At 37.0% G+C, this 12815-nt stretch overlaps 1 protein-coding gene across 5 annotated transcripts in view; it reads left to right on the forward strand.

Moving 5' to 3' along the window:
- RFX7 (regulatory factor X7) overlaps positions 1–9373 on the forward strand; it is a 109408-nt gene extending 100035 nt beyond the window's left edge. For all 5 annotated transcript variants that reach the window (XM_025038846.1, XM_025038847.1, XM_015596024.2 and 2 more), the window contains 2 exons: positions 2015–2310; positions 3492–9373. In XM_025038846.1, the coding sequence (XP_024894614.1) occupies positions 2015–2310; positions 3492–6773 (3578 nt within the window). In that variant the 3' untranslated portion in view covers positions 6774–9373. The remainder of the gene's footprint in view (positions 1–2014; positions 2311–3491) is intronic.
- The last annotated feature ends 3442 nt before the right edge of the window (positions 9374–12815 follow it).

Here is a 12815-nt window from a genome sequence, read left to right on the forward strand (position 1 = left end):
GTTTTGTCCTTTCATTTTATGGTCAGTTTGGGCCCACTTCAGCAAAACAATCTCTTGCAAGAGCCTTGTCATAATTTTTCCTGTCTAGATATAAATTGTATGACCCATATCTGTGTGCTTACACTTACACATAAATAGAAGAATACTTGAACAGCCTTATCTAGCTAGGTAGCTTGCATATGTCACTTCATTCCCCCAGCAGTCCTATGAGGTAGATGATATTCCTATCTTACAGATCAGGAAACAGACTTGAGGAAGTTAAGTAATTTGTCCATGGGCAGTTGTATACATAAAGGGGCCAGGATTTGAAATCTGACTTGTCTGTCTCAAAAGCCCAAGTTATCTGCATTACACCATACTGTCTTTTTATCTTCTGGCAAAATGAAGCTTTAAAAGATAGTGGCCCTTCAACTTTCTGTGTTCTCTTTCTCCTACCCCTGCTGATACCAAGAAGAGTACCTTTAACAAGTTGAAGGCTTAGGGGAGGTATCATGGGGAAAAGAAAGATCTCTATCTTGTTTTCCACATTATTCACAAAGTCTGACTGAAAGAAATGTGGAATGAATTGAATGAATTTTTAAAGCGTAAGTTTAAAGAAAAGTGTGTTTTTAAACAAAAATACTGACTATTACATATATAAACATGTGTTTTCCCTTTGTGAAAGTAGTCTGCTTGGGAAGCTGATTGTAACAGTTGTATCATTACTCAAAACATTTTTAGAATCTCTTGAAATTTTGTTCTCAGCCATTCCTATATATTTTTTTAGTACCTTTGGTAGTGATGAATCTTCATCCTTTGAAGGTGAATTTGGTTTTTTATAAATCAAGTCTCCATATTAAGAACAGGTTGTGTTACAAATGTTCTTTTGTAAGTCAGCTGCTTGGAACTCATCTCTGTCCAGAAACGCTGGCAGGAGGGGTAAGACAGCTTTTTGAGCCTTTGGCAGAGGCTGTCAGGGGTGCAGGTGCCGAGAAGCCAGAGCTGAGGCTGGGGGCCAGAATTGAGCAGTGTAGTCCAGCAAGCTGGTTTTGGTGAGAAAAAGTAGTACTTATGTAGATACAAGGAGAGTCAAGAGAGTCATTATTGAGTGAGTGTGTGGGAGAGAGCTTACAGTCACTCTTTCTCTCCTTTCTGTCTCCCCCTCCCCAACTGAATAACAAAAAGCAAAAATTGGGCTGGAGAAAGGAATAGAAAGAGGTATCAGCAGGATGGTGTGGTCCTCTCTATTTTCTCTCTACATAGTTTTTACCAACCACAGCTTTCTAATGATCTTAGTGTCACACCTTAAGTGTGAAATGAGCTTTTTAAAAAATTAATGGTGCTATATAACCATTTTTCCTGAGATCAAAAATTTATCTCTTGCTTTCCTTTTTCTTGGAGTTAATCTTATTACCAATGTAAAAAGTTTCCTCAGTGACACTTTTTGAAATATCTTAACTTTGGTCTTATTAAGAAACTGTGCTTAATTTCTCATAGGTCGTAGGGAATAATTATACAGTAGCAATTAAAATAGTGGTACCTATTTTCATGAATTTCTGGTAGAATTAAAGACTTCTCCATATAAATTTTTGTTAGGATATGGTTTCAGCAAATATTTACTGAGTGCCCCTCGTGGGCTGATTATTAAAATCATGGAAATGAATGAATTTCTAATTAGAGAAGGAGGGATGGAAATTTCTGACATCTATTGATAAAACGTAAGACATGCTCTCAGTATTTATCTTAGCTTCTACACATTTGTGACATAGCTACTACTCTTCAGAATCTTCATCTGTTATTGCTTGTTTACCTCTCACCTGAGTTGAACCATATTTTATGGTGTCAGTTAAAACCATATTGACAAATGTTTATAAATTAGAAGTCTAATACTTATGCTTTATAAGAAATCGGGTTAAAATATGCTGGATTGGGTTGCTTTGCCCAGTAGATGACTACATATTCAAAGAAATTGAGGTGTAACTGCATTCTATAAAGGAGAGTATTTATTTTAGCTCTCCTTTCTGTTTATTTTCAGGAATTAAAGGAATTACCCAGCCGTCTGCTTTTATACCTACAGCTGAAAGTAATTCCTTTCAGCCTCAAATGAAGACTTTGCCATCTCCTATTGATGCTAAACAGCAATTGCAACGGAAAATTCAGAAGAAGCAGCAGGAACAGAAACTACAATCCCCTTTGCCAGGAGAATCCTCAGCAAAAAAATCAGAAGGCACTACAACCAATGGAGTGACTAATCTTTCTAATGGAAATCCTGCAATCCTTTCTCCTCAACCTATTGGTATCGTTGTGGCAGCTGTCCCCAGTCCCATTCCGGTAATATCATTAAATAGTGTATGGCTTTATTGGATTGGTAGGATATCAGTCATTTAGTTGAAAGTAGCAAATGAGAAGGAAACAAGTCTGGATGTAGATTCAGTTAGAAACTGATTTTGTGACCTCAGATAGATTCAGCTTCAGTTGATTGTCTTTTAGTCAGGATATACATGGTTGATTACAAAGTGAGCTATAAAATGAATGTAAATGAAAATACAGAAATCCAAGCTGTATAAAATATGCACGTAACCAGTCAGAGCATGTAAGAGATGAGTCATTTTCAGAGTCGTTAAATCTCTAGCTAAGCCAAGATGACCCAATTGCAAACTTTTTTGTTTAAACTTTTTTTCTTTTCAGATAGAGCAAAATTGTAATGGCTGTTGATGATGCTTTAACGTAGACCTAGCTCTGTGGCTTGCTGGACATAGGACCTTGGGCAGGTCCCTTGGCTACTTCGAGTCTTGTTTTCTTATCAAAAAATAGAGATTATAGCCTTCTCCTTTCCCATCTCACACAACTGAGGTTATGCTGAAAGGGGCTTTTAAAATGAGAGTGCATCATGCTAAATACCATACATGTGGTATTTTTTATTATAAATATTAAGGAGATATTTCATCTTGTCGTTTTTCTCATTCTTATCATCATTATCATTATCATGTCATTAAAACATGGACTACCTGGTAACCACACTCTTGCAGTATTCACTGTAGAGCAAACTTGGAGAGACAGTAGTTTTATCTGAGACCTTACCCACAGTGGTTTACTTCCTGATATCCAAGGTACCATTAATAAGACTGTCTCCCCTGTGAGCCATCTTCTTGACACAGACTCTGGTAGATACCTTTATAGTTGAATGTTTCTTCGAGATTTTATCTCCTCTTCCTGTAACCTCCTTAAAAATCATGGTTTTGGCAAGTATTCATCATCTTAACGTTCTTCTTACATATTATTATATTTTGTAACTCTGTTGTACTGTGTAACATTTCTTATAATATTGATGGGTCTGATTGTATAAAATCTAGTCTAGAAGAACTCTCATCTAACATAGGAACTGTCTTATTTTTCCTTTTTGGCATTACATTTATTAAATGCCTTAATACTATACAGATGTATGACTTATTGTTTATATCCTAGACTTGTCAAATCTGATTTTTTTGTGTGTGTTTTCCACTTTTTACCAGGTCCAGCGGACCAGGCAGTTGGTAACTTCACCAAGTCCAATGAGTTCTTCTGATGGCAAAGTTCTTCCCCTCAACGTACAGGTGGTCACTCAGCACATGCAGTCTGTGAAACAGGCACCAAAGACTCCTCAGAACGTTCCTGCCAGTCCTGGTGGGGATCGTTCTGCCCGGCACCGCTACCCTCAGATCTTACCTAAACCAGCCAGCACCAGTGCTCTCACCATCCGCTCTCCAACTACTGTCCTCTTCACTAGCAGTCCCATCAAAACGGCTGTTGTACCCACTTCACATATGAGTTCTCTAAATGTGGTGAAAATGACAACAATATCCCTCACACCCAGCAATAGTAGTGCCCCTCTTAAACATTCTGCCTCAGTAAACAGTGCTACAGGAACAACAGAAGAATCAAGGACCTTTCCACAAATCAAGAATGGTTCTGTTGTTTCACTTCAGTCTCCTGGCTCCAAAACCAGCAGTGCTGGGGGGACATCTGCTGTGGAAGTCAAAATGGAACCTGAAATATCATCAGAGGAGCATCCTGTACAGTGCCAAGAGAACTCTGATGGGACTAAAGGTCCCAAAACAACACCTAGTGCCCTTTCGGTACAGAAAAGTAACACAGATGGAGTTGGGCAAAAGCCTTCAACTGAAGGTGTCACTGAAATAAAAGCAACTAAGGTCTGTGACCAGAGGACCAAATGTAAAAGTCGCTGTAATGAAATCCTGCCAGGCACTTCAGCAGGCAATAATCAAAGCACTATCACTCTCTCAGTTGCCACGCAGAACTTAACATTCACCAGCACCAGCTCACCATCTAATGGTGACTCAATAAATAAAGACCCTAAATTATGCACTAAAAGTCCAAGAAAGCGACTGTCTTCTGCATTGCAAGAGTCCCAGGTGCCTCCCGTAAAGAAACCAATTGTGGAACAGCTTTCTGCAGTTACCATTGAAGGTCAGAAACCAGGCAGTGTTAAGAAGGACCAAAAGGTTCCACATTCAGGGAAAACAGAAAGCTCAATAGCAGGTGCTCTGATTCCTAGCAAGGTATCAATAAATGTCAATTCACACATAGTGGCAAATCTACCCTTGAATTCTTCTGCTCTGATTACCAGTGATTCAGCTTTGGAACAGCAGACACCATCATCATCTCCAGATATAAAAGTGAAACTTGAAGGGAGTGTCTTTCTCTTGGACAGTGATTCAAAAACAGATGGCAGCTTTAATCTAAATGAATGGCAACAAGTCACTAAGGATTCTGAGTTTGTATCTGCCAGCTGTGAACAACAGCAAGATATCAGTGTTATGACAATTCCTGAGCACTCTGATATCAATGACTTAGAGAAATCTGTTTGGGAATTAGAAGGAATGCCACAGGACACGTATACCCAGCAGCTCCATAGCCAGATACAAGAATCGTCTTTGAATCAAATACAAGCACAGTCTTCAGATCAATTACCTCTACAGTCCGAACTGAAGGAGTTTGAGCCTTCTGTTTCCCAGACAAATGAAAGCTACTTTCCTTTTGATGATGAACTTACACAGGATAGTATTGTAGAAGAGCTGGTGCTTATGGAGCAGCAAATGTCAATGAACAATTCTCATTCTTATGGTAACTGTTTGGGAATGACCCTTCAGAATCAATCAGTAACTCCAGGAGCTCCAATGTCATCTCACGTCTCCAGCACGCACTTCTATCATCCAATCCATAGCAATGGCACTCCAATCCACACACCCACACCCACACCCACACCCACCCCCACCCCAACCCCAACCCCAACCCCAACCCCAACATCCGAAATGATTGCTGGGTCTCAGAGTCTGTCACGAGAGAGCCCCTGCTCCAGGCTTGCCCAGACCACACCTGTGGATAGTGCTTTAGGAAGCAGCCGACATACACCCATTGGTACTCCGCATTCTAACTGCAGCAGTAGTGTCCCTCCCAGCCCTGTTGAATGCAGGAATCCATTTGCATTTACCCCTATCAGCTCCAGTATGGCATATCATGATGCCAGCATTGTCTCAAGTAGTCCTGTGAAACCGATGCAAAGACCCATGGCCACACACCCTGACAAAACCAAGCTTGAATGGATGAATAATGGGTATAGCGGGGTTGGTAATTCTTCAGTTTCTGGCCATGGCATTCTCCCAAGCTATCAGGAGTTAGTGGAAGACCGTTTCAGGAAACCTCATGCTTTTGCTGTGCCTGGACAGTCTTATCAGTCTCAATCCAGACATCATGACACTCATTTTGGTCGTTTGACTCCTGTCTCTCCTGTGCAGCATCAAGGTGCCACTGTAAATAGTACCAACAAACAAGAGGGCTTTGCAGTCCCTGCTCCTCTTGACAATAAAGGAACTAATTCGTCTGCCAGCAGCAACTTCAGATGCCGGAGTGTGAGCCCTGCTGTTCATCGCCAACGTAATCTTAGTGGAAGCACCCTCTATCCAGTATCTAATATCCCCCGATCTAATGTGACCCCCTTTGGAAGTCCAGTAACCCCAGACGTTCATGTTTTCACAAATATTCATACAGACGCATGTGCCAACAACATAGCTCAAAGAAGTCAGTCAGTTCCATTGACAGTCATGATGCAGACAGCCTTCCCAAACGCTCTTCAGAAGCAAACAAACAGTAAAAAAATAACCAATGTTTTGTTGAGTAAACTAGATTCTGACAATGATGATGCAGTGAGAGGTTTGGGCATGAACAACCTGCCCTCCAATTACACAGCTCGGATGAATCTCACTCAGATTTTGGAAACTTCTACTGTTTTTCCTAGTGCCAATCCTCAGAATATGATCGATTCCAGCACTTCAGTTTATGAATTCCAAACACCATCTTACCTCACCAAAAGTAATAGCACCGATCAGATCAGTTTTTCTCCTGGAGATAATCAAGCACAATCAGAAATTGAAGAGCAACAATTAGATTTCAGTAGCACTGTTAAAGACCTGTTGAGTGGAGACGGCTTGCAAACCAACCAGCAGCTGGTAGGTCAGGTAGCATCTGATCTTGCTACTACTGCATCTGATTTCTCTAGTGATATCAGGTTGTCTTCTGAGCTCTCAGGCAGCATCAATGATTTGAACACTTTAGACCCAAATCTACTGTTTGATCCAGGTCGTCAGCAGGGACAAGATGATGAAGCTACACTGGAAGAATTAAAGAATGACCCATTATTTCAGCAAATTTGCAGTGAATCTATGAGCTCTATGACTTCATCAGGTTTTGAATGGATAGAAAGCAAGGACCATCCTACTGTTGAAATGTTGGGTTAAATTGTGTTTTATAATATGTAGCACACTGTATCTAAAGACATATGTATTGTATTTGTCTTAATGGAAGTGCCTCCCGCAGCAGAAACACTTACTATTAATTGTGACATTTCAAAAGAGTTTGCTGCAGAAGTGGTTTCTTCTTCAATAGGAAATGGTTAGACTCGCCTCAGTTCTTAAAAAGTTTCTGAAGACAGTAGGCTGTAGAAGAACAAGTATTAGGTTTTAAGTTTTATAATGTTCCCCGTTTTAATCACATTGTTTGTTAGTAAATAATTGACTAACCAGCTTTTACAAGAGCAATCTAGACTTTATTTTGTATTAATTCATCTTAATTCATTGGTTGATCTACACAGAATTTAGAGGAAACCATTGATTTTAGGTATAGGCTTTTTTGTTGTCGTTGGCATTATCTTTTAGAAATGAAATCATAGCAAAGGTGAATTGTAACAAGAAGGTCTTCCTCGAAACAGGGATAATATTCAGGTTTTTATAAGTATTTAGGCTTGAAGCATAGAGCTACTGTAGAATGAAAATCTCTGTAGAATTTTTTGGGACTTCAGTACCATTTGCACCTGCAATGAAGGGCTTAAATAGGAGAAAATAATGGGAAATTAAATATTAATTTAAGGAAGGCAGAAGCTGCACTAAAATGTTTTCAAAGGAAAAACTAGTAACCATTTATATTTGTGACCTTGCATTAGTCTTATTTTAAAATATTAACATGGAGCCAACACATACACAGAGACATGAATACACATACACACGAGAATAACTCCAGACATTATAATTTAATAGAATAAATATATTTTAGAAAAACTATTTCATGCTTTATTATTTGGTAATTGAGATAGGGGAATTTAGAAGGAAAATAACATTTTCTTAGTTTCATCACAGTGGCTGTATCTACATGTTAAAAGTCTGTTTAAGAGTTAGTAACTGACTCCTTCGCTCCTCCTGAATATGGTAATACAGCTTGATCCTGGGACCTCTTTGAAAAACAAGCAGGAGAGAGATAACATAAAAAACTGAACAAAAAAAAACATTTTTACCACCTGAGGTCTGAAGCCACAAATCTTTACATCTCTGATAAAACAGAGGGGGATATCAATAGTACTTGAAGAAGAGGAGCATTTTATTACATGCTTAATTTATTTATTGTGATAACCACAATTGCAAAATAAGCACTCAGGATTTGTTTTAAAATGTTTCTCTATGGCTCCCATTTCGTTTTATGAATAATTATTTATAAATTTTGTATTGACACAAACCTCCCTAGTTGACAGCTCCATTTAGGTGTTTTCACGATTACTTTTAGATAGATTTAAAAGTTGCCATTAAGTTTTTAAAGCTAACATTAAACCATTGCTGCGTTACCTTGAACCTAGCTAAGCTTTCCCTTACCTCAATTAGTAAGCCAATCAGAAGACTACAATCAATGAATATTTAACAGTTGTGATGAAGGGTTTAATAAGGTTTCATTGTTCAATAAATTTGCAAGGTAGGGTATTACCATATTTTGATAAATGGTGCTAGGGTTGGCTCAGAGGTTTATATATTCATACGTCCTAGTTATTGGCATTTGTGTGTGTTTGCTGTTACCTTGATTTAATAATCTGTTAGGTTTTTTTCCTTGATGCTAGTTATTTCTTCACTGTACATTGAGACACAGCACTACTGCACACCAAAGTATGCAATACCCAAAGGAAACTGTGTGATATCTTTTAACAAATGATAGGAGCCTTTCAATATGAGATACTCTGAAAAGGAGATTTTTGAGGCCATTCTAATCCCTTGTTTACATTATTAGCTTCCTACTAATATAAAAATAATGGAAATCTTTTTTGATAAAAATATAAAGACGGGAGGATTTTTAACCCCCTGTATAGTATTGCAGCAAACACTTTAAATTTGGTTGAATTCGTCCAGCAAACTTTCTGAGGTTCATATATTGCACTAAATTTGTTGAACCTGTGGTAGGCACATCTCTTAGGATAAATGCAACCAATACAGTCCACAGATTAAACTTTTTAAATGTGTTTCATTATGAAAAGACAAAATGTCATCAAAGTGACAGATAAAATTGTCTTATGTAGCAATGTGCATTGATCTCAATGAGATATTTCTATTTCTTATTCTCTTACATGAGAATATTACAGCAGGAAGAATTAAGTTTAGTTTGCTTCACCATGTTAATACATGATCACAAAATGTGCATGAGTGTTATTGACTTATCTTGTACAGTACTAGGTATTCCTGTAACCACTTTTTTTTTTTTCTTGGCTGTATTGAAACTGGTTCAGTGTTAACCAGGTAAGCATAGTTATTCACAAGTTATTTACTTTTTTATGTTTACTAATTCTGCTTAGTTATTGTTGAATATGTTCTTTTCTCAGATTATTTTCATTGTTTTGATGTTTAAAACATTTTGCATACTGTTTATCATGATAAGACTTCATGAAGTAAATAATTTTGCATATAATTGCAATAAGCACTGACTTTTGAACTGAAAAGAAGGAAAGTGTTTTGTGCAGTGCATATGAGGTTCATATAATAGTCTTGTACTATAATGTGCTTAACTACATCATAAATGACAAAAACAAGCCCTGTTTCATGTTTTCATTTAGTGCAAAAAGTCAGATTTCCCCAGTGTTTTGTTGTCTGTTGTACCTGCTGAAACTACAGTAGTTGAATATTGCAGTAGCATTTCAGTTCTCTTTTTTTATTGAAAGTGCTCAAAAATTGTTTTTTTAAATGTTTTCAAAAACAATTAAAAACATTTTATATTAAACTGACTGGATCTTAAGATGATTTATGGGATCTATTTTTACATAGCCAGCATGCCGTTTTATAAACAGACCTGATGCTGTTCTTCATTTGAGCTCATGAAATTCTGGGAAATGGATAAAAACCAGTACAATGCAGAACAATGCTGCTAATCTACTCTCTTCTACTAATCCGGAAGGATATACAGGTCTTACTCATTGGAGCTCTGCTGTTCACCAGGGAATGGCACATGGCCTAGAGCTTTATGTTGTCTTAAAAAAAAAAAAAAAAAATCTTTTCTTTTTTGCTCATTTATATGTTTGCTTTAAAACGTTAGCCCTATGGAATTAGTTATTTGAGGAGTAATAAAAAATGGAGGAAATTTTAAAGCATAGCTATATCCAAAAGCAGTAGAGATGAACCAGAATTACAAAGTGGTAAGTGCAATGAACTTGTAAATCAGAACCTGAATTGTAGGTCTGGAAACAGGAAAGAGGAACCAGAAATTTTAACTGCTACAGAGTAATGAAACCAGGGTCTGAGATTGAGTCTCCTCGCTCTTGAAACAGATGCAGCAACAACCAATGCCTGGGATAACATGTAGTCAGGGCCTGAGCCAAACAGCCTACTTGTCTGTGTATACAGATCTATGATAGCCCTACTATCACCATAGACCTGGAGCCCTGAATATAAACAGGTGATGCAATCAGTTTTAAAAGGAAAGAAGAGAGTAGAGATATAGAAAGAAAGGAAGGAAAGAGGGACGAAAGGAGGAAAGGAGGAAGGGAGGTGAAAGGCCAGAAGACTCCCATGCAAGATGAGCCTCAAACCAAAATTCTGAAGTACTTCAAGAAAAACCAGTCCTGAGAATGACAACAATCACTCAAGATAAAAGTAATGAACTACCTGGATGTTATTTAAAAGTAAGTATTAGCATTGTCAATGACAGAAGGAAAAAAATTTAATCAAGAGCAGGTGAATAAAATAATCAGTGGATATAACGAACTAGTAAGAAAATCTATAAGAAAAAGTATTGTGTATTTTGGCTGCAAGTAAGAGAAAACATTGGCTAAAACCATAAGGACGCATTTTTAGCTTAAGAATTTTGTAGGCAGGGTTTATTTAATGGCTCAACATTATTGAGAACCAGATTCTATTATTCTGTTTCATCATCTTTAACTTTGCATTTGTGTCTATTGCCTCATGGTCACAAGATGGCTGCCACAGCTCCAAATAGTATATATCTTCATACATCCCAAACAAGGTGGTAAAGGCAGCTCTTAGCCTTTTATCAGATAGAAAAAAAAATCATAGAATCTCTCGTTAGGCACTACCACCTTACTCTCCACTCCCCTACCCCTATTTAGTCTCATTAGACAAAACAAGGTCAAAAGCCCACCCTAAAGCCAATTAGCTGAGATTCTTGATTCATTTTTTTATAGCTAGGGGGAAAGCCCATTTCCTGGAGCTTCATCTACCTTCATCTACCTGTATTCATCTACCTAAAATGAGTTCCATAACTGAGGGAAATTACTAGAGATTTAAAATCTTGTGCCTCCTCACAGTCTTGGAAAGAACTAATTACACATTCTTTAAGAAATGCCAATTAGAGATATATAATTTAATATCTAGTAGAAAAGAGGTGAGAATTCATACCAAGATGACATTAGGGTTAAAGAGGAGAACATGTACTATGTATTGGATTTATGCTCCAAAAATGTAGACAAAATACAACTATAGGAAATGGAGGGAGTATATGAAAACAACTTTTTGAATTTAATTTTTTTGCATTTTTTTAGTATATGTATTTTTAGTGCTGCCAAAGCGAGCACTTTTTTGCATTTTTTATGCAGTTTTTTAACTTTTTCAATAATATTGGTGGTGGTAGAATGGGTGATTTTTGCTGAGACTTGTGCATATAATGCAAGAAAGTACAAATGGTAACTGTGATATTCTAATTCTATGAGTCTCTGGTTCCTGCCTTTTTCATGTGAGCTGTGCTGGAAAACCAAATAATGTATGGCAGGGGTGCTCTATATAGAAATATTCTAGCTAATAAATGAAGAAGGAGTAATAAAGGTAGAATATCATCATTTTTCAACCCCTAATCGAATTGATCTGGACAATAGGCATCGATAGCTACTAATATCACAAAAAGAGGGAAACGGACATTTATGTTTCTCATAAGAGAAAACTCACATTGAAGTAACTTGCCTCCAAAAATTAAACTGAAATCTAATCAAATCTATGTCCAATTACCAATTTACACAAAGTACATAGAGCATGAAACAGCATGTCATAGGGATACAATCGGTAAAATCTATAGAGTCTGGGAAGCTGATTACACAATCGAGTTTCTTTAACAAATAAATTTAAAGCGGGGGAAGCAATGGAAGGGCACCCTGTAAGATACTTTCTTAAAAAAGTCACATTAAAGTTCATATTAAATAAAAAACATATATTAACACAGTATTTAGGGATGCGCACTGCATAATAAAATACTAAGAAAAACAACTAATTACCATAAATATCATAATAAGTGGACACATATATGGAGAGCTTCTGGAGTGGCTGCCAAAGTTTTATTTCCTCACCTAAGTGGTGGTTACAAGGGCGTTTGCTTACAGTAATGTAAGGTATTAATTTATTTTATGTGGCTTTCTGTATGTTACATTTTGCAGTTTTAAAAGATTATTTTTTAAAGTGTTGAAAATTGGCAATTAAAAGGAAATTTGCCTTTCCTATATCAACTGTATTTAGAATGACAAAATAGCCATACTTGACACAAAATTTTCCTTAGTGGGAAATTCCAGGTAAAAAGTGTGGAAAGAGGGATAAAATTAGAAAATCAATACTTTGCAATCCTTAATGAAATAGAATTTAGGCAAAGATCATCAATGGATGAAACTAATAGATAAGAAATTTTTACAGTGGAAGAATCGGGTTGTTGCTACCTAAACCTATTGATCAATATTAGCATTACTATTAATAAGACAGATATAGGGTAATTTCTATTTAAGAAATACAGGAGATAGAGGAACAAGTTTAATAGCAACACACGGAAATAATCAGACTAATCCAGAATCGGGAGCTTTCTAAGGGACAACTTACATGGCTTTCTCAATAAGTCGATAGCATTAAGAAAAAAAAAAGTGGGACGAAGAGGGCTGCTATAGATTAAAACAGGCTTAAGAGCTATGAAAACCACATGGCATGTGTGGATCTTGTTTAGAGCATAATTCAAACAAACCAGCAGAAAAATATTTTTGAGATAATTGG

The sequence above is a fragment of the Pteropus alecto genome, unplaced genomic scaffold (assembly GCF_000325575.1).
Source record: "Pteropus alecto unplaced genomic scaffold, ASM32557v1 scaffold86, whole genome shotgun sequence".
Taxonomy (NCBI): Eukaryota; Metazoa; Chordata; class Mammalia; order Chiroptera; family Pteropodidae; genus Pteropus; species Pteropus alecto.